Below are 22,756 nucleotides of genomic sequence, written 5' to 3'. Positions count from 1 at the left end.
TTACTGTTGAGCTTCACTGGTTGTGTCCAGTTTCATTCAAGCCAAGGAGGTAAAGAGGGTTTGACTCTGAACTAACTACCTAAAAAATTTCCAAATAATAATAAAAAAAATTAGCATCGCAAACGCGACTTTCGGTTTATGTTCCAGCAGCCCACAGTCCAAGTGAAGGCTATTTACGTTTGGCTCATTGTATCTGTGGACCAGACCAACCAGACTCTTGTTGTGAGAATAATTTTCTCTGCAGCAGCTTAGGGACATGGATCTCTACATTACTGAGGCCAATCCAACAAGTCAGGTATACATAACACCACACCGAGAGCTTCAGCATTAACAGCATTTTAATGTTTAACATTCGCACATGCCGAACGAGGAATGCTCGACAGATAAACGACCAGCGACGAGACCCCCCAGACAACGACAGCAGGACCTCCGATTAAAAAGAAAAAATGTTCAAATGTATGTGAAATCTTATGGGACTCAATTGCTAAGGTCATCAGTCCCTGAGCTTACACACTACTTAACCTAAATTATCCTAAGGACAAACACACACACCCATGCCCGAGGGAAGACTCGAACCTCCGCCAGGACCAGCCGCACAGTCTATGACTGAAGCGCCTGAGACCGCTCCGCTAATCCCGCGCGGCCCATTGGCTACACGTCTCGGTCACCTCTTGTTCGCATTGACGGCAGTTTGAACAGTCGACATTACATTCAGATGTGTTACGACCCGTGGCTCTACCCTTCATTCGATCCCTGCGAAACCCTACATTTCAGCAGGATAATGCACGACTGCATGTTGCAGGTCCTGTACGGGCCTTTCTGGGTACAGAAAATGTTCGATTTCTGCCCTGGCCAGAACATTCTCCAGATCTCTCACCACTTGAAAACGTCTGGTCAATGGTGGCCGAGCAACTGGCTCGTCACAATACGCCTGTCACTACTCTTGCTGAACTGTGGTATCGTGTTGAAGCTGCATGGGCAGCTGTACCTGTACACGCCATCCAAGCTCTGTTTGACTCAATGCCCAGGCGTATCAAGGCCGTTATTACGGCCAGAGGTGGTTGTTCTGGGTACTGATTTCTCACGATCTATGCACCCAAATTGCGTGAAAATGTAATCAGATGTCAGTTCTAGTATAATATATTTGTCCAATGAATACCCGTTTATCGTATGCATTTCTTCTTGATGTAGCAATTTTAATGGCCAGTAGTGTAGCTTCGTTCCGTGCAGTACAAGGTATGGAAGCAACCTCTGAGAGAACATCTTAAGTAAAAGGATTATTACACAGCCCCTGTGCAGAACAGGAACTCATTAGCAAACGCATGGTAAGAAAAGAAGGTTCAGAAAAAGATACAGGCTTTGTCTCGAGAATAAATCACGGTTTGCAGGCTGTCGGCAGGTGTAGAGTGCGCGTGGCCGGCACGTCTTCATTAGGCATTATCGGATTTCATGGCAGGCCGCAGTGCGGCGTCGGCGTCCAGTTTTTCGTCAGAGTTATTACTAATGAAACCGGACGCCCGCGAGCCGGGCAGAGCACGGCTGCGCTCCGGCGCGGCAGCAGCATACCTCGCGCCGTGACCAGAACGAATACCTAATACGCAATCGCGATGCGAGTGCGGTAATGACACGAGTATCCCGAGCGGGCGGCCCCCGTAACCAGGGCTGCGCGCGGGGCTGATGGCCATCGCTGGCTGGCGGCGCGGCGGAGCAAGAGGACCACACACACCTCTCTCCTCTGCTCGCTGCCCGCCCCTGCCGAGTGCTCCGGCAGAGGCCTGCGCTGCACAGTCGGTCAATCAGTGTCTCGGTGCGCGCGTGTTCCTGTGTGTGTGTGTGTGTGTGTGTGTGTGCGTGTGTGTGTGGAGAGAGGGTGGCAGGACGGGGAGCTGTTTATGTTTCTCAACTACGTGCTTAACGGCACCCGTAGTAAACAAGTGACAACGAAATCGCACGACAATTGTATTTTTGTAATCTTTTATATTTCCGGTTCGTGAAACTCAGAACCCAAATAGCAATCTCCCAGAACAGTGTGCTGTAACTCCAAAAATTCTCGAGAAAATTGACTTTGAAGTTTCGGAAGCGTATTCAGTTCCCTTAAGCAAGGACGACTTTTGACGGGATGCGTGGCTCTGTGGCAGAATGCTAGTCTACCACACACGTGGCCCAAGTTTGGCAGCACTTGGGACTGGCAATAGCTAGATGAAAAACGATAGCTTGTAGCTGATAGGAAGGGTCGATATCAGGAATGATTTTGTCCTCTGTGAGGGCAAGGCGGCTGAAATTACGGTGGAGCGTGGCGTCAGAGGCGCTGTAGTAGGTCAGGGATATCTCGGATGCGGAAGAGAATGGGCTGCTGCATTTAGTTATGTGGGAGAGGTAAGCTCCTAAATACATTTCAGGTGTCTGAGGAGATTTGGGACACTTAGCAGCAGGTAGAGGAGACGGGTGCGGGAAGGTGATAAGATAAGGAGAGTGGGCAGAGTAAATGAGATTAAAGGATGCGGAGGGAGTGGTAAAACTGGAAACGGGTGGAGATCCATACAATATTTGCATAGTTGAAAGTGGTACAGACGAGGGAGTGTTACGTGTGGAGAGGGAGTGATATTAGAAAATGATGTACGATGAGCATTGGGAATGGTCATAACGCAGGATATAAGTGACTCGAAGTGGACAGAACTGCAGTCCTGCAAGGAAAGACTGCATTGGTCATTCATTTGGAAGGATCAACTATAAGTTATACTTCCTCTTCCATCCCACCGTTTCCCTGAGATCCTATCCGCCTCTTATCACCAACATCCTGTGTCTTGAACTTTCCGAATACTCACACCACGTCATTTTTTAATATTAGCACCTCTCCAATCCCATGTGCAACCCAGTCCCTAGCACAGAAAATGCTATCGGGAGCCCGGAACACAGGATTCAAAACCAGGAGCAGCCCACACATCTCATCAAGCTTCAGAACACCGTTTTCATCCCAATCAGTGTACTTTCACTGTTTTATTACATCTACATCATACTCCGCAAGCCACCTGACGGTGTGTGGCGGAGGGTACCTTGAGTACCTCTATCGGTTTTCCCTTCTATTCCAGTATTGTATTGTTTGTGAAGAGAAAGACTGTCGGTATACCTTTGTGTGGGCTCTAATCTCTCTGATTTTATCCTCATGGTCTCTTCGCGAGATATACGTAGGAGGGAGCAATATATATATATATATATATATATATATATATATATAATATTAGGAGGTTGAACAGTAGCAACATGCTCGCTGCAAGCCCGGCGAAACAATGTAACTAAAAGCTAAATACCTTCCCTGTATCGTCTGATGGCATTTAGTTCTCGTGGTCGGTCACTTTATCGCGGAGTGTGTTTTAGATAATTAGCGGGTGACGGTCCTAAGCTAGCTAGTCCAAGGTATTTTGGTGGTGTGGACGTTTTTGTATGACGGGAAGCTCGAGTGATTTTACCTTCGATCATTGTCTGCGTTTTTGCAAGACAATAGGAGCAGTTCTCCTGGTTACCCCACGAGGAGAAATGATAGCGGTTGGGTCGGTATCTAAGTTTTCAGTTTCAAGTAGTTTCAAAGGTGAAGGGGCGCTAAGCGAGGTGGGCAAGTAAGCAAGTAAGTGATACCGTTGCAGGCTGAGGTGCGAGCTTTTAATTTACGCACAACTGGAGCGGGGTGCGACCTTAAGCGGCGCTAAACAGGGGGCCATTGTGGGAGGCGCGAGGAATGCGTGGCTCGGCCGGCGCCCTTTTAATTACACATTCCGATCAGCACGCGCGCCGGCTCGCTCATCAGCCGCCATTGTCTCCGGCGCGTCGCTGCCACCCGCCAAAGTGTTCCGCACTGCCCCCTCCGCCCCGCCCCACAACGGTGTCTGGAGAGCTCTGCCGCCAGTCTCTTGTAACTGCACGCCGTTCCTCTAAAACCACTTACAATGAATACCCGCGCACTAGGCCATACAGACGGCGACTCGATTTGCAGCAAAACGAGAGAATCTATACGGAGGAAGAAGAAGACACATAACTCTGTTAAGTGAATACGAGCTGCAGACATTCTGATTGCACCGAGCGATGTGGCGCAGTGGTTAGACCCTCGACTCGCATTCTGGAGGACGACGGTTCAATCCCGCGTCCGGCCATCCTGATTTAGGTTTTCCGTGATTTCCCTAAATCGCTCCAGACAAATGCCGGGATGATTCCTTTCAAAGGGCACGGCCGACTTCCTTCCCCGTCCTTCCCTAATCCGATGAGACCGATGATCTCGCTGTCTGGTCTCCTCCCCCAAACAACCCAACCCAACTCTCTCATCTACTCCTTCCCCTACAATCGCATTCGTATTCTGATTGCATATAGATGCATTAGGCTAAATACCGATCGCTTATTGTTACCAAAAGGTTACTTCAGATATGTACATAGGGGTATCTAAAAGGGAGTGTGTAAACAGTATCGGTGTATTGTCACCTAAGGCTCTACATAACCTTAGTGCTACTTATATCTAAAAACTTAGATTTAGCTTAATCAAATTACCTTACCGTCAGCAGCTTATCAGGAATGGTGTTCGGGGATCAAGGGCTAGATAAAAAAAAACCGAAATATTCTCCCTCAGTCATCAGCCTATCCTCTACTTTTTTTTCCTTAGGAAAAAAGAGTAAAATAATAGGCCCGCCTCCAGGTGGCGGACACGGGCAACGATGCGAATGGACGCAGGGATCGGTGGTAGGGTGTTTGGATTCTCGAAGCTCGGCGGATAGAGGCAGAGGCTAAGAGGCCTTAAACGAGCCGCCACAAGAAATTAATCGATGGGTCTTACACCCAGCAGCAAGTGAAAAAAAAAAAATGTTCCTGTACGGACCAGCAAAAGGAATAGATGGACAACACTGTTATTAACAGACTCAGCCAATTCTGATGTATCAAGGAATCGCAAAGAGCATGGCATATGTTTTCCGGTAGTATTAAAAGATTATTATTTTAGTATTTTAAACATAGCTGCACAAGAGCAACGGTTTCACGTAAAAAATTATAAACAGCCGACCAGTTGCAATGGATAAAGAATTCTTTACCTAGATTTCGACAAATATAAATTTGCCTTCTTCAGAAGGTGGCAATTTTACATTAGTAAGGACTAATATACCATCGCCGTTTTTACAAAAAATCGGCATAGATCCATTTGTCAAAATGAAATATAGCCCTAGAATTGGGGTTTGTCACGTAAATATAAATTAGTACATGGATCTTGCAGAGCTCACAACCGAGCTTATATTTGTCGAAACCTAGGTAAAGAATTCTTTATCCATTGCAACTGGTCGGCTGTTTATAATTTTATTATTATTTTAGTTATGTTGCTACTTTTTGTATTTATGTGACAATCTTCATGAGTTACTGTACTGTATGCTGTTGTATGTTGCAACTTCTGTTAATTATGTGCTATGTTTCAACAATTATTGTGAGGTGATTTTATGTGGAATACGCCAAACTCTAACGTTTCTGAGTAGGGTAAATACCGCCTGGAAACTCTAGGCGCTGTGAAACTTCCTGGCGGATTAAAACTGTGTGCCGGACCGAGACTCGAACTCGGGACCTTTGTCTTTCGCGGGCAATCGCTCTACTGAGCTACCCAAGCACGACTCACGCCCCGCCCTCACAGCTTTACTTTTGTCAGTATCTCGTCTCCTACCTTCCACTGTGTTAACTCGAGTGTTTCTCGGAGAGCAGAAGCATCAGTTGGAGGAACTGGTTTTACTATTTTTGGTAAGTTGCAACAAGATGAGTCTAGGTCAAGACGGATATCGCCAAGCTCATATATCTTTGCATGGATTGAGGGACAAGGTTTACGTTCGTTCGTAGTTTAGTTTCCATAGTTTCGCGTGTTTGTCAGTTTTTCTAATTAGTATAAATTTTCAATTTCCGATGCTGTACAACAATATATTAAATTAAATCAAGTAGGAAACCCCATCCGCCGCCATGTGGTGGGACATGGGACAGCTACGGCTGGAATGGTCTGTGGCCGAATACAGCGACTGAGCGACCAGGACATGCATCGTTTCGTAATGGTAATGCAGTTCCAGATTGTGTGTAAAACATTTGACTACTCTGAATACGACCTGCCTTTGAATTTGAATCTAGATGGCGGGTCTGACTAGGTTGTGAGACCGGGCGTCAGTCGTGCTTCGGTAGCTCAGATGGCAGAGCACTTGCCCGCGAAAGGCAAAGGTCCCGAGTTCGAGTCTCGGTCGGGCACACAGTTTTAATCTGCCAGGAAGTTTCATATCAGCGCACACTCCGCTGCAGAGTGAAAATCTCATTCTGAGAAGCAGAAATGTCTGCAAGGTCCTGATGTCAGTGTGTGTGTGTGTGTGTGTGTGTGTGCGCGCGCGCGCGCGTGAGCTGGACTGAAATTTTAAACGTAATAAGCCAGACTATAGTAGTTACTCTCACTTTTGCAGTTTCATTTCAGAGTGCCTTCTTTTCTTTCATACGCTTGTTAAGCATTACTGAATCCCGTGAATTAACTCTGAAGTATGAATTTACAAAATTCATGAAAAAATAGCTATAAACAGTGTGTATGTTATAGCTGGTGATCAATATCGGAAGCTCTATCCTGTGAGGACTGAGAGTATACTGACACTTCCTAAGATTATCGTTTAACCTGTTTACAAGTATGTTTATACAGAAAAGCATTGTTGTCAACAAATAAATCCTTTGTTAGCTAAGCATCTCTGTAATAATGTCTGAATTCCTTAACTGTTTAAATTGTTTATCTCCCAGCGATAATGTTACATGTTAAGTGCAAATGTGTGTCGATGTGTAAACGATCTGTGAGGAATAAACTAACTAACGGTAAACAACCTCCAACACCACATCGCTCACGACGTCAGTGACAGTACTGACACCAGTACTCACCGAGTGTACGGCTGATCAGAGTGGACAAGATCATTAAGTCGTGGACTGACCTGCGTGTGGCCGTAGACGGGCGGGTCCCCGCTGGTGGCCTGCACGTTGAGCAGCAGCGTCTGGTGCAGCTCGTGGTCGAGCGGCGCCGCCGTGCCGATGGTGCCCAGCACCGGCTCGATGCTGAAGTAGCCGTCCGGGTCGCCCGAGTAGATGGAGTAACGCACCGAGCTGCGCGAACCTGCGGGCAGAGGAGGCGGGGGCGCCGCTCAAGTACTGCCTCCAGCCACTCGGGGAGGGGGGGGGGGGGGGGACTTGGATCTGGGTGGCCAAACGTGGGTGTCAAGTGCAGTGGCTCAACAACTGTGCCACCTGGCTGTGAGACGACGAGTGTACCCACGAAAGGGGAGGAGAAGTCGTATTGGATTGTTGCTTGCGGGAGGGAAGGAGCCAGCCCAATTTCTTATAAAATAAAACTCACAGCTGTTGAAGATCGTGTTTCTAGGTCATCAAATATTTATAATAAAAATCAACTGTTCAAATGTGTGTGAAATCTTATGGGACTTAACTGCTGCCGGCCGGTGTGACCGAGCGGTTCTAGGCGCTACAGTCTGGAACCGCGCGATCGCTACGGTCGCAGGTTCGAATCCTGCCTCGGGGATGGATGTGTGTGATGTCCTTAGGTTAGTTATGTTTAAGTAGTTCTAAGTTCTAGAGGACTGATGACCTCAGAAGTTAAGTCCCATAGTGCTCAAAGCCATTTGAACCATTTTTGAACTTAACTGCTAAGGTCATCAGTCCCTAAGCTTACACACTACTTAACCTAAATTATCCTAAGAACAAACACATACACCCATGCCCGACGGAGGACTCGAACCTCCGCTGGGACCAGCCGCACAGTCCATGAGTGCAGCGCCATGGACCGCTCGGCTAATCCCGTGTGGCAAATATCTACTATCTCGATGCTCTTAGCTGTCACGGTATGGACTGTATGAAATTTGTACGTATTATTGAACTGTCAGGCAGGTACAGTTCAGTTACTTGTAAATACTATTTATATCCACTTTTTGAATAGTCTCTTATACTGGTAAGCAACGCGAGGAAAAATTACGAACTGAAGGTACAACTAGAATCCATACGTACCTGGCATTTTGAGCTGCTAGGAGGGTAGCGGCGAACGGCGAAATACTTACGATATTTCACTACAAATGGCTTTGAGTCACTTGTTATTAGTCAGTATCTACAACATGCTCTAACTTTCTTCAAACTGATACTCACTCTGTTTGTGTGGCAGGACGAACGCGAGTTCGGTTTGTAGAGATCATAATTTGGAGAAGATCCAAAGTAAACAAGTTAGTCGCCAGGTTCAATTGGAATGCCAGTTCGGTTTTACAGAGAGTGCTTCACAGTATTGGTCCTTTATTTGTCTTGTATTTACCGCGAATCTCTCGTGCAGCGCAAAGTCTCAAACGACTGGAAAAATGCGTAACTGACTCCTCTATATTAACAGGGCAAATTACAGACCAATACCCTTGACCTCATTATGATCCAAAATTCTTGGACGTATTCTAAGTCCGAATATAGTAAATTTGCTTGAGACACAAAAGATTCTGTCCACAAATCAGCACGGATTTAGAAAGCATCGCTTGTGCGAAATTTAGCTTGCCATTTTCTCACATGATATCCTGCGAATCGTGGATGAACGGCAACAGGCAGATCCGATATTCCTAGATTTCCAGAAAGCATTTGACACAGCGCCCCACTGCAGACGGAATAGGTTTTCAGATATGAAAATGGCTGCAAGACTTCTTAAGTAATAGCACCCGTTACAAAGTACTGGAGGGTGACTACTCATCACACAGAAAGGTACCTTCAGGAGTGTCACGGGGAAATGTGGTGGGACCGCTTTTGTTGTCTATATACGTAAATGATCCGACGGACAGCGTGAGCGTCGATCTACGACTGTCTGCTCACGCTGTAATGTGCCAGAAAATATCGTCCTTGAGTGACTGTAGGGAGGAACAAGATAACTTAGCCATAACTTCTATTTGCAGCGATGAATGCAAGTTTGCTCTAAACGAGGAAAAATACCTCAGCCAATGCAGATGAATGAGAAAAGCAATCCAGTAATGTTCGGATACAGGATTATTGGTGTCCTGTTTGACACTCTCAGTTCAATTAAATAGTGAGGAATAATGCTGCAAAGCGATATGAAATGGAACGAGGACTTGAGGTCGGCAGTACGCACGGCGAATAGTAGACTTTGGTTTATCAGAAATAAGTTTAGAAATGTGTAGTTCATCAATGAAGGATACTGCGTACATAATTCTAGTGCGACCCATTCCAGAGTACTAGTCGAGTGTAGTGGTCGAGTATTTGGGATCGCCACCATGTCGGTTTAAAGGAACACGCCAAAGGAATTCAGAGCCGTACTTTTAGGTTTGTTACCGGCACGTTCGATCAACACGCGAGTATTACTGAAGTATTCCATGATCTCAAAAGGGAATCCCTGGATGAAAAATTACGTTGTCATCGCGGAAAACTGTTGAGATAACTTAGAGAACCGGCATTTGCAGCTGACTTCAGAACGATTCTAATGGTTTCAACGAACGTTTCTCGTAAGGACCACGAAGATAAGGTAAGAGTAATTGGAACTCGTGCCAAGGCATACAGGAAGTCGCTTTTCCTTCGTACTCTTTGCGAGTGGAAAGGAAATGACTAGTGCTGCTACAAGATGCCCTCCACCACGTACCAAACGGTGGCTTGCGGAATATGTACGTGTCAAAATGCCTAAGAACGGCGTGTAATGCCACTTGTTCATTCACTACCCATGGTCCAGTTACCTTCTTCGTATGTGCATAGGCTTCCGCGGACAGAGTGAGTTAATATAAAAGATTTCTGGGTATAGTCACACGTTATGTTGTGAAACACCTGTCACCGAACAAAACCGACGTTCCGGCTATGCCTGCAGCGGTTGAATCGTCTGTTTTAATCAGTGACAATTACTTTACAATCCGACGCGACAACATACCCAGAAATCTGGCACGTTAACGTTACAGGAATGTTCAACAAATTATTCCGGTGACAGACGATACAAGACAAGGCGTTCGGTATCACTGAGAGTTTCTTGATAGAAATTCCGAGATGGGGCATCTGAAGACGGGTCAGGCAACACGTTAATTCGCATAAATCCTGCAACCCAGTTTATGGTCAAGGATGGCATCCGTGGTCACAACTTCGGCGTGATATAAGATCGAGACCGCTGCAGTTGGCCCACTAGACATCGCTGGTGTCCAACAACAATGGTAACTTTCCCATTACAGAGAATCGTTGTACTCTTGCATGAATTGTCGCTGTTGGCAGCATAATCTGCCAACATCTCTTTCACCTGTATGCGACTATCGCGAAAGTTTGTTTTCATCGTAGCTTGGCGTGACAAAATGGTTCAAATGGCTCTGAGCACTATGGGACTTAACTTCTGAGGTCATCAGTCCCCTAGAACTTAGAACTACTTAAACGTAACTAACCTAAGGACATCACACGCATCCAGGCCCGAGGCAGGATTCGAACCGGCGACCGTAGCGGTCGCGCGGTTCCAGACTGTAGCGCCTAGATCCGCTCGGCCACCGCGGCCGGCTTGGCGTCACACTTTTTTCCTCCTCGAAACTTTCTGGGAAATTGCCGAGACAGTAAAGTCGGAGAAATAAGAGGTGAAAGAAATAAGAGTTGAAACGGAGGACTACCGACCGACGTTCTTCCCATGGACATTCGCATCTGGAATAAGGGAACGGACAACGGAGGGAGAGAGGCGGGGTTGCTGATGATAGGGGTAGCAGAAATACCTCGCGTAAGGTGGCGTGCGGAGCACAGATGTAGATGTAGATGTAGATGTAGATCCAGCGCAGAGGCGGCAGCTGCCGGCGGCCACGCGAACTCGTCGGCGGGCCGCGCATGCGCCCGTGCCCGTGCCCGCGGCTCGTTAATTACCCGGCCGCGGTAATGAAGGCGAGGCGAGGCGAGGCGGCGACTGTACCGGCCGCGTTTTCTCATTATGTCTGATACGGACCCCCGGCAGTAATTAAGATTTCAATTTTTGTGGCCGGCCGCGGGCCATTGTGCGCTGCGGCGCGCCGCCGCGGGCCGTCCTTGACCGCGGCGCGGCTGCGCCGGCCGCACGCCACCACACACGCGAGGTGAGGTGTGCTGTGGTGTGGTGTGGTGAGGTGAGGTGTCCGCCGCTGGCCTCGCCTTACCTTCCCTTCCACTCTCTTCACTTTTCTCTTCCCACAGCGTCACGACACTTCCGCGCTTCCTGGAAGCGCTGCCGTTCCATCCCTGGCACCGGTCGTGACTCGTCCACACTCACCTTCACTACCTCTATTACAAATGTAATTAAATCTCGAGCACTAATGCCGAGGAAGGCGGTGCGCCAATCCTCAGTTAGCTTCCAATCAAAAATCGAATACGACCTTTTACGCAACACTTGTGTGAAACACAGTTCGAGCTTTTTATACGTGAAATTTCACAAATTTACATACACGTCAAACGGGCACATTTCACACTGAGAACTTCCCGAAACGTTGAAATAGCACCAACATCAAACACTTGTGGCCACACTACAAACTTTTGTTTCCCACACTGAAAATGTTTCGGGCCATTTTCAACGGCCATCGTGGTAAAATAAAGATACGAGTGCCAGCAATAATTTAGTGACTTGGTCTAAAATCAGTAACCTACAACCGCATCTGTGCTCCCAAGCCACTTCCTGGTACGAGGGCTATTCGGTTAGCGAGGAACGATCGGTCGCGAAATGGAATCCACAGTGAAAGTCCGATGAAGCTCTGCACAGATGTGTTGCTGTGATGTCCTGAGAGGCAACACGAAGGACTGCTTAACCGCGACAGAACAGCTTAGCTAGGAAGTTTCGTATCCCTTTCTTGTTCCACTCGCGAATCGAATGCTAGGATTTTTCTGGAGATATACAGTGGAGGCGGTAGAGTTGTTTTAAAATCTGCTTCGAATATTGTCTTTTTAAATTTGTGATTTCCTCCAACAATTCCGCTGTAAGATGGCCACGTGTCTGAGTAACATCCTCGTACTGACTGGACCTGCCGCATGCGTCTGACCTCCTTCAAACTCCTCCTTTGATCTGTTCTGCTGACGATGACCAACACCTGGGCAATACTCAAGGGCACTTTACGTATATTTGGTGTACGGTATTTCTTTCGCAACTGCACTTCAATTTCCCAGAAACAAGTATCCGCACTGGACTCTAACGCTGATAGTGTTATTAACTTCAACTGAACTTTAGTATAAAAAGCTAGAGCTTTCTAGGTGATGAGAAATGAAACTTAAACACAAAGACAGATCTGATGCGTTTAACGCGCCGTGCGCACATTCGTAAATACTGCAATGCACATTTAGACATCGCACATAGTGCCGTGACGGACTTGGTGTCGAGGCTGGCTGTGATGAGCGGGTTGTGCCGTAGGTCGGCTGACCAACAAGTGACCCCGTGACATTTGTGAAACATTTTTGTATGATGAACTGGACGCACGTGTCACTCGAGTCACCGGTTGCGTTCTGACGTGGCAGCAGCTTTACAATCAATCACTGTCGTGGGGGGAGATGAATGAAACAAGAAGATATGCGCAGAATCCGAGTTTGATCTTGTGTACAAATCTTATGTAATATTTTCTTCGAGGAAAAAGAGAAGAATTTTTTTGGAGTCGACAGTTTTCACTGAAATAGTACTAGACTAGCTGCTCTAAGTCAGAGTCAAATAGCAAAGTCTCTGAAGAAACGAAGGCGACTGATAAATGAAACGGTAAATAACAAGCATAAAATTCTTAAGAATCAAATTAAAAGCACGACAGAAAGCTGTACAAAAATATTATTAGTAATTCTGGATAACAGGAAAAGCTAATTACTTCTGAAGTGAAAGAATAACGGAATACAGGAACTTAAGAGGTTCGGCTGCAAAAAAATTCGCATGAGGCGATTATCTGGTTTACAAACTGCAGCAAACACACGGAGATGGAACTATTGAGGCAGATTAGCCAAGGCTATAAAACCGTATACAAATAATAGAGACAGATAAATACAGCAGAATAATGCACTTGCAAACGCATCCTTGTCATATTTTTCTTCCAAATTAATTTTGCAGCGTCATATTCTGTCACTGCAGTGAGCACAGCTAGATAGCCTGCAGGTGGCATCTCACAAGCTTAACAGCGCCAGAATTAGAAGGGAGGGGGGATATCACTCAGCGACGGAAGCATAGAAGAGAAGACGTGACAGCAAGCGGAAGACCCACAATTCAGACACTAATGATACTGTGGGCTGTTAATTACTGGAAACATAAGACGATAACTGTCGATATGATGTATGTAAACAACAATAGTAGTACTGCTTTGAAGGCGCAGTAAACATCAGTAGAGGTCAGTATTTTCAACAGAACGTAGCTGAATGACTGCTGAGGGTAGGGCTAGTACACGAACAACTCTGCACAGTGCCAAAGTTTAAGTGATATGCGAAGTTCCGCTTTGTAGAGACAACGGTGTTTAATTCGGCAGTAACATTTATCACGTCCACGAATTTTCAGGATTTTTTTTATTAAAGTAGAAGATCTGCTGGGTTCCTGCCTTTTAAAGATTTTGTAAAAATTGCATCCTGCCACTCAGTACTAAGTCACTTATTTGAGAGTTCTGACTACTATCAGCTCTATCTTCTGCATGGGAAAACTTAATAAGTGAGTGGTTTTAATCCGTCTAGAGTTCGTTCAAAGAGTTACAAGTCAAAGCGAAGTTCCTTTGATCATGATAGCAGTTACCAATCGCTTAAATTGGCCGAAGTTCAAATGGTTCAAAATGGTTCAAATGGCTCTGAGCACTATGGGACTCAACTGCTGAGGTCATTAGTCCCCTAGAACTTAGAACTAGTTAAACCTAACTAACCTAAGGACATCACAAACATCCATGCCCGAGGAAGGATTCGAACGTGCGACCGTAGCGGTCTTGCGGTTCCAGACTGCAGCGCCTTTAACCGCACGGCCACTTCGGCCGGCAATGGTTCAAATGGCTCTGAGCACTATGGGACTTAACATCTGAGGTCATGAGAACTACTTAAACCTAACTAACCTAAGGACATCACACACATCCATGCCCGAGGCAGGATTCGAACCTGCGACCGTAGCAGTCGCGCGGTTCCGGACTGCAGCGCCTAGAACCCCACGACCACCTCGGCCGGCGGCCAAGTCCAGCTTACGTGACAATATAAACGCCTATCCGAAAACTAAGAGTTTCACGTTCAAAACCAAAGATTCTTTATACGGTCCTGTCACTTCTTCTCTAATCTACATTTTCTGTGCATACTATTAGCTTCTTAAGAGCTTTTCTTACGACGGTGTCAGATTTTCGTAAAGTTTAATGCACATCTCCACATAGCCTGATGATGGAATTCCAAGAACGAGAGTGGGCCAGTGCGTGGGAAAGAAACAGAGAAACATCATCGGGACGACGACGTCCGGTTTGAGGGCCGCGGACGTGGCGTGCCAGTGCAGTGCCGCTAGCCAGCGCAGCAGACGGAGCCTGCGGGATCCGTGGCGGCCGGTGTTGGAAAGCCGTGGCAGAGACCGGCAGCTACTTAGCAACCTGGCGGCCTCACCCCGCCGCGAAACACCCGACCAATAATTGCTTTTCCCAGAACCAACAGCGGGCGGCGAATCGCGACGAGGGAGCCCTTTGTGCGGCTGTTGCCATTAACACTCAGACGGGGTATTACGCGCGACATCTAACCCCAATTAAAGCGCGGATCGACAGCTGCCGTGCAGCGTGATGAGTACCTGGACTGTATTTCTCACACGTCATAAACGTGATAAGAAATAAGACCTGCATTTACAAGCATTACGAATCGAAAAGTATCGATCGACAGGGTACTACCTGTGTTTAAAGAAAAACTCTGTCGATTTTGTTTCAACGCAGCCACTTTAGACACGAGGGACTCTTACTTACGTAATGGACTATTCGTCAACGTAATATACAATCAGAAGAAGGGGCAACAAAAGGTATGAATGGGTACTTCCATGACGTGTGTAGATGCAGTTTCAAGTTCTGTCATATATATCATGGCAATACTCCTTTCTAACTGGTGTGAAACTGGCCTCATCCACCATACGCCCGCTCTGACAGCCTCTCCTAATTCTTTCTGTCCAACTGATGTTGATGTTCATCCTAGCTGTGACCTCGCGCCACATAATTCTGGGCCTTTCTCTTCTTCTTGTTCCATGTATTCTCCTGCAGAATGCCATTCTACACAGTCTATTCTCCGTCATTCTTGCAATGCGGCCTGCCCAGTTCAATCTTCTCTTCCTTAGCATTTCGACGATAAGCCATCGTCTTTTACAGCCCTCATAATTCTTTATTTTTTTCTTATCCTCCATTCCACGCTAATTTTATCATAGACAAGTCAAAAGTTTTCCTCATTACTTTTCCTTTCGATTATTAACAGGTTTTTCATCTTTCTTTCAAAATACTAACGCTTCACATCCGTACAATGTTAACGGTATTCGTGAGGTGACATCGCAAAGCTAATGTAGCTTCTTGTACTTCCATGTAATTACATAACTGTTCCGCCGTTGGTGTTTGATTGGTACCTATGTCAGTACGTTTATAATTTTTATTACAATATTGTGACTTCATTTCTGCTGGTTAGAACAATACAAAATGAATTTGAAAACGAACTGATGCGAACATGTTCTGTGTGATAAATAAGATGTTTCATAATGGTGCCATTTAAACCATTTCTATTGACTGCATGGATTCTACAAAGTCCGTTGATTTACTTGCCAAGGCCGGCCGGAGTGGCTGTGCGGTTCTAGGCGCTACAGTCTGGAGCCGGGCGACCGCTACGGTTGCAGGTTCGAATCCTGCCTCGAGCATGGATGTGTGTGATGTCCTTGGGTTAGTTAAGTTTAATTAGTTCTAAGTTCTAGGCCACTGATGACCTCAGAAGTTAAGTCGCATAGTGCTCAGAGCCATTTGAACCATTTTACTTGCCAAATACGGCACCGCACTGATCATCTTGTCTGTTATTCTTCCGACTCCTTACATTGGCATAAGCCTCTTGATTTGCGATGTCTTAGAAAATGTTACAACATACTGTTTTATTTCAGTAGTCATTTGAATCCTTAGACCTACATCTTCCGACATACTTCACAAGAAACCATACGATTCATGTCGCAGCGTACTTTGCACCACCGCTAGTTACTCCGTTTCCTGTTCCACTCGCATACAGAGCGACGAAAAGCGACTCTATATGCTTCCGAACGAGCCCGGATTTCCGTTATCTTTTCCTCCTGGTCCTTAAGCGAGATGTACGTCGGTGATAGTAGAATCGTTCTGCAGTCTGCCGAAAATTCCGGTGCTCTGAAATTACTAAAAGGTGTTTTGCGAAAAGGTCTCGTCCCTTCCAATAATTCTCATCTGAGTTCACGAAGCATTTTCCAAGTACTCGCGTGTTGATCGGACCTACCGGTGAAAAATCTAGCAACCCGTCTCTGAATTACTTCGATGTCTTCCTTCAATTCGACCTGGTGGGGATCCCAAACACTCGAACAGTACTCAAGAATGGGCTGCACAAATGCTCTGTAGGTGAGATATACTTTCCTAAAACTCTCCCAATAAACCGGAGTCGACCATTCGCCTTTTCTAGTACCAAAGAACGACGATGTTGAGCGCCCCGAACAAACAAAAACAACAGCAACAACAACACTACAACCGACCTTACATCCTCGTTCCGTTTCATGTCGCTTTGCAGTTTCATGCCTAGATAAATCGACGTGACTGTGTCATGCAGCACACAACTATACTGTAGTTGAACATGACAAGGTTATTTCTCGAACCAGCTACAATTCGTGAGATAAGGTACAAATTCTTTTCAAGTCGTCCTGCAACCTCCTACAGTCACCCGCTGGCACCACGTTCCCGTTCACAACGTTCTGGATTCTGTTACTCACGAAGTCCTCGAGACACGCTATGCAAAAACCTATTCTGTACGCTCGGATCTTCCTTTACAGTCTGTAGTGTACCATTATGTGAAAATGCTTTCCGGAAATCTAGGAATATGGGAATCTTTCTGTTGCCGTTCATCTTTGTTTTCTCAGCAGTTTCCACGTTTCGTTATTAAACCTCATTCTTTTGCCAACATAAAAACTCTCCTAGTCTTGTTGACAGATTTATTAACTTTAATTGATCCCAGCTACGATCTACTCTCTTCTGCAAGAAGGAAGTCAGTACCAAGACTAAGTTATCTGTGCACCGTTCAATCTTTCGACCAACTTTGTTGTATGGGAGCGAAAGCTGCGTGGATTCAGGTTACCTTATCAACAAGGTTGAGGTTACGGATAGGAAAGTAGCTAGGATGATTGCAGGTACCATTAGATGGGAACAATGGCAGGAGGGTGTCCACAATGAGGAAATCAAAGAAAAACTGGGAATGAACTCTATAGATGTAGCAGTCAGGGCGAACAGGCTTAGATGGTGGGGTCATGTTACACGCATGGGAGAAGCAAAGTTACCCAAGAGACTCATGGACTCAGGAGGAGTCGGGGCAGACCAAGGAGAAGGTACTAGACTGAACGCTGAAAGGCATAATCATTCTTAAATGATGATTATGATGATGATGATGATTGATCCCAGGAACGTTTATTATACTTGCGGTAAGATTCCATTAGGTTGACCTCGTTTTTAATGTTTACTTCTGAAGTGTATTCTTCATGGCGCTTATGGACCTTTCACAAGACAATATTAAGGCACTACAACTAGAAGATAAAAATGCAACACTTGTTTACCTGTTTCGCTGACAATCAATATTCTGGTACTGTGCACACTGAGAGGTGTGTGGTGAGGATGCTGGAATTCGTCCGGAAGTAATGACGTAACTGACTTTGCCGTTCAAAAAACTGGTCTCTTTGCGTACTTGGCAACTTCCGCTGTATACTTTCCCGGCGTCTTAATAACAGGAATATCAGGAATCCAACTGTTTCTTCGTAATAGCATTTAATGAATTACAACAAACCCCTCTCAATCAAAATACGCGGCGCTCAGATTTTATGAGGAAACCACTAGCAACGGCATCCGAAACATATCTTTTACCCAGTGATTAGCCGTGGATTTCTCATCTCTGTTTGTACGCGTGTTTTGTGGCGTAGTGGGCGCGCAACTGACAGACAAGAGACCACGAATTACAGGGCTCTAGGTCACCGAATTAGCTGGCTGGATGTGTTGTTTCATCGAAAAGGCTGGCCTGGCGAAGGTTAATGAAAGCTAATACACTGCATTTGTTTCTGTGGCAAGTTTGGTATAACTTTTGACCGATGATGATTTGAGTTACAACCTTCTTTTTAAGATATCTGCGAAAGTTGCAGATGAGTGTATGGAGGTGATTTATTGACCGTTAGCGGCGTACATTTGCACCGCAACTGTCGAATCTTGAGATCTTTCCGAAAGCAGTTAAACTGGTAGAAAGTGCGAGTCCATTGTGTTGGTGGCAGCAGTTTGCGAGGGACGTTGCCGAAAGTAAGCGACGACGTCCGTCGGTCGTGTGGTGGCAGCGTAGGTGGCAGCTTCAGATGGGCGCAAGGGGGCAGGGGGAGGGGGGGATACGGCCGGATGGCCGGGGCCGGTTTTCGGCATATTGTTAACACAAATACACTGTGTTCGGCGGCGCCTCGCTGCGAGCGTGAGTGATGGCCCAGCATCCGTCATAAGGCACGGCGGGAGCGCGGCATCTACACGGCGGCGCGCATGATCTCTGCGGTCGGCGTGGGTGGCGGCAGCGGCGGCGGCGACAGTGACAGAATGGCAATCACCACGCGAAACGAATTCGCAGCGCAGCTGGCAGGATGACGACTGGCTCTCTCTCTCTCTCTCTCTCTCTCTCTCTCTCTCTCTCTCTCTCTCTCTCTCCCTCTCTCTCTCCCCCCCCTCTCTCTCTCTCTCTCCCTCACCCTCTCTCTCTCTCTCTCTCTCTCTCTCTCTCTCTGTGTGTGTGTGTCTGTTTGTTTCATGCTTATTAACTGGGGTAAAGGAAGAGAATGACACGTAAACTACTTTCCCCCTTCTCTGGTCGTACTTTGATGCGAAATTTTGTTGTGGTCCTCCACTTGCAAGATCATTTTCGTTTACAGCCTCCAGTACTCTGATTAAGTAGCCAACAACAAAATGTTGAGGCTTGACGAAACAGTTCCTTCTGAAGACCACCCTCTGCAAGTTAGCTGTACTAAGACACTTAGCTGCACTAGACACCCTGAAAGACGCTGAACCTCTTCAGATGTGGAGGTGGGAAATTCACAGGCAGCCTCAAGATATCGGGTTAGCTGTAAGAAGACGAGTGAATAATTGTAATTGCAGGGAACTACAGACGTACGTATGTATCGGTGTCAACTCTAGCCTGTCTCGAGATTTGATTCAGTTCCTACTGCTTAACTGTCTGTAAGCTTTATTGGGGACACGTGATTTCAATCAGCTTTCTACTCTTGTAATTTATCATAGTTTTCACAATTCTGGCACGAAATAATAATAACTGCTTGAAGATACCAACAACGCTGAGGATTATTCCAACAATACCCACAGCCTCTCATTACCATTTTACCGAACTTAGCTCTCACAGTGCTACTTTATATCGTTCACCGCCTGTACTGGTTCTTGTCTCCATCGAATTTCTTGTGATTATAGAGCAATTTAAATAGCACCTGCTGCAATGACTATACTCGTTGCAGACTTACGAAAGATGCCATACTAAAGTTTGCCTACTCTTCCCTTTCAAGAATAGCCTTTATCTCAAAGTATATTTCCACAGTAGATGCTATCGTAGATAATTTTATTATCCACACGTGTTTTAACGACCCTCTTAAGGTACATGTGATTTTCGAGACTGTGTGATTACTAAATACCAGAACTGCCAAATATCCACCCGACTTATTGATTATATCAAAACCACTAGTATTTTTGTTTGGGAGGACAAATAATCATCTTTGGTGAGATTGTTCTCTGTCATACAGCCAATAATGTGAGAAAAAATGGACCAATAAATTGAGTGCAAACCTGGACGTTTCTCTTTCAAGTAAATTGTCATGGTAAATGGCGTAGAACTGTGTCATATCATAAGCCAAAACGCGAATTTAAAACAAGAAAAAAGTTTCTTTTGGTCTCTAATGACCTTGTTCAGCGGACTTATTCATTCATATTTCGCACTAGGAGGCATATTAACTTCCACTAAACAGACTATTTCAGTAAATTCAATGACGGTGGACTACTGTGTTGCCCGCATTCGTGTACTCACGCTATTCATAATCCACAGATGACGTATAAGACACGCAAACGGAAAGGCGGTACAGTAGTTTAGGTTACTCTGTGAGATTATTCCAAATGTTCACTTGCCTCGATAACAACAATTACTTTGCGTTGTGAATGAGAGGCTAGATTTGTTTCAGTGCTCCATCCAAAGAAAAATTATTTTCTCGGACGAACGGCATAATTTTATCACTTAATGCCTCCTGGTTGTCACGAAAATCGAATTACTAATGTAGCTCACAGCGTGCTGCAGCTCACGGGAAGAAAAATGCCAGTGCTGCAGTTCCAGCTCAATAAAAAACCATTTGTTTATGAATGCACTCAGGTATTTTGCCGCTTCACTGTAGGCGTTAACGCGTTACTGAGTCATCCCAACACAAAGAAAAAGGCGCTACCGATGCCGGCGAGGAAAAACAAATTATTTATATGTTCCTCTAACTTAATTATCTGCTACAATACGTCTGGAGGTTGATTTAGTGTAAAACAACAGGTTTCTGCAATTCGCCGAAGCAACACCGGATCGGATCGTCGAAACGTATCGGCGGTGTGCAACAGACGGCGTCCGCCCATAAAGAAAGTGAGCAAATATCCAGGCGAACGAGAACATAAATTGAGATTTTGTTTCAGACTGGCGATGCTCCGCTGCCGCGTGTTTCGCGCAAGAACCAATAACAAATTTCCGCTATCGGTGGTCACCGGCGCGCGCACGCTCCCACGCAGGGCCGTGGGAGGTGACCTCAGCGCGTGGCGGAGCGGGCGGCCCTGATGACGGAGAGCAGAGCGAAGCGGCTCACATCGTCCTGCCGCGCAATTTTCCGATGCGGAACTGGTGCTGTGGCGGCAGATAGCATCTGCAGCCGGGTCGCGCCGGTCAAGTGCCGGTAGTGGATCCGTGTGCAATCCCCGCCGCCACTAAAAGGTTTCCGCAAAATTTCTCACGTCCTCTGGATATGGGGAAGCGGTAAAACAGTCGTAGCAGGAGGACCATCAGAAGGCTGGTTTCCTTCAGGCACTTGCCAGGGAGCTCGATGGTTATTCTGCTTAGTGAACACGATTATTGGAAGATGTGGCATCGTAACGCAAGACAATGTGAAACTTAATACGGTCGTTTCAGAAAACGGATGGATAAGACGCTCATTATTTTTGATCGATTGTGGAAAGACCTGCCGTTTTTACATATAAAACTGTTTCGCTGAACTTTCTTATACTGCTGTGAAATTGCTACGAATCTGCTACCTCTCCTTCATACCTGACAGTAAATCTGTTAGTTTAGTCAGTCTTAATTAGTGGTTAGTAGTGCTGCATCAAAATATCGTGTTCTTACATTTTCAACGAAGTGGTAATGAGCTTAGTAAGCCGTTATTTTCTACATTGGTGACTTCATACAGTTGCAGGTATCCTCCAAACTTACTGCGTTGACACTGGTCTTTTTGCAAAGGTAAAGCTAGATTTGACACAATTTGCGATTTCTTCAAAACATTCGAACAAGTACATAAGTTCATTCGTCATTTTCTTATATGTTTATTCAAAGGCATTCTTCGTATGTTATAGCCGGCCGCGCGGGATTAGCCGAACATTTTTTGTTGGAGCCGATTCTCTCTACAGAATCGTAATTTTTGTCGCAGAACAAGCTTAAATAAGGTAATGTTTTTGGTTAAGGGACGACTGCAGATTAGCCAACCGAAATCCTAATTTCTTGTATATCTGCTATTTTTACAGACTGTTTGCGCTATTGAGGCATATTTTCGCTAACTGCAACTCATATTTTACCATTTTATTGCCTCTCTAAAACAGCATTTGACGGTGAATGTGTACTGTGTCGGACACGTCAGTTCATGCTTCCTCGGACAGAGCTTTTCGCTTCCCATCACGCATGTCAAAGTTTGAAAAGGCAGGAAAAAGTTCTTTCAACAGATCAAACGACTGCAGATTTCATTAAAAATAATGTGGCTTTCATTAATTACTCACGAAAGCGACAGCACCAAAAGCCGAAAGTTCACACAAACAGATCTCAGTCGCTGGGGGAGAAACAAGGGGAAGTACGAGTAATAAAGTTCACGTTTTTCTTTTACTGGCTGATTATCCAGGCGTTTAGACTAGGGATGTAACGGAGCTTAGCTGTAACGCCGAAAGGTCGGATCTTCTGACTACTACACCTACGATTACATCTCCGACCCCAACAGTTTTGAAATGGGGTTTTTATCGATGGTGAAGGTTCAAAGTCTGATCTTCAGAAGTAAAAAGCAATGTTGACAGCTGTATAATTACAAAGGAATTCGGTTCTTTACAAACCACTTCAACTGTGACACCTATGGGAAGACTCACGGGTTAAAAGTAAGTGTTTGAGTGACGCTGTTAAAGAAAAGTTCAATTAAAACCAATGTGTTTCAATGATTCATTGAGTGAGTTTGTTAGTCAAATTGAAGATTTGAGAACGTACAACCCGTCCCCCCCCCCCCCTCTCCAAAAAAGAAAAAAGAAAGAGTAGACTGGTTGACAGCTTATAAGCA

At 45.8% G+C, this 22,756-nt stretch overlaps 1 protein-coding gene across 1 annotated transcript in view; it reads right to left on the bottom strand.

Moving 5' to 3' along the window:
* Nucleotides 1-22,756, bottom strand: part of LOC124620087 (protein dachsous) — a 327,560-nt gene that overhangs the window by 193,781 nt on the left and 111,023 nt on the right. The window contains exon 5 of the mRNA XM_047146756.1: nt 6,957-7,135. Coding sequence (XP_047002712.1) covers nt 6,957-7,135 — 179 coding nt within the window. The remainder of the gene's footprint in view (nt 1-6,956; nt 7,136-22,756) is intronic.

Source organism: Schistocerca americana, chromosome 6, assembly GCF_021461395.2.
Source record: "Schistocerca americana isolate TAMUIC-IGC-003095 chromosome 6, iqSchAmer2.1, whole genome shotgun sequence".
NCBI lineage: Eukaryota > Metazoa > Arthropoda > Insecta > Orthoptera > Acrididae > Schistocerca > Schistocerca americana.
The sequence above is the reverse complement of the archived record's forward strand: the minus strand, read 5'-3'. Positions and strand labels throughout refer to the sequence as shown.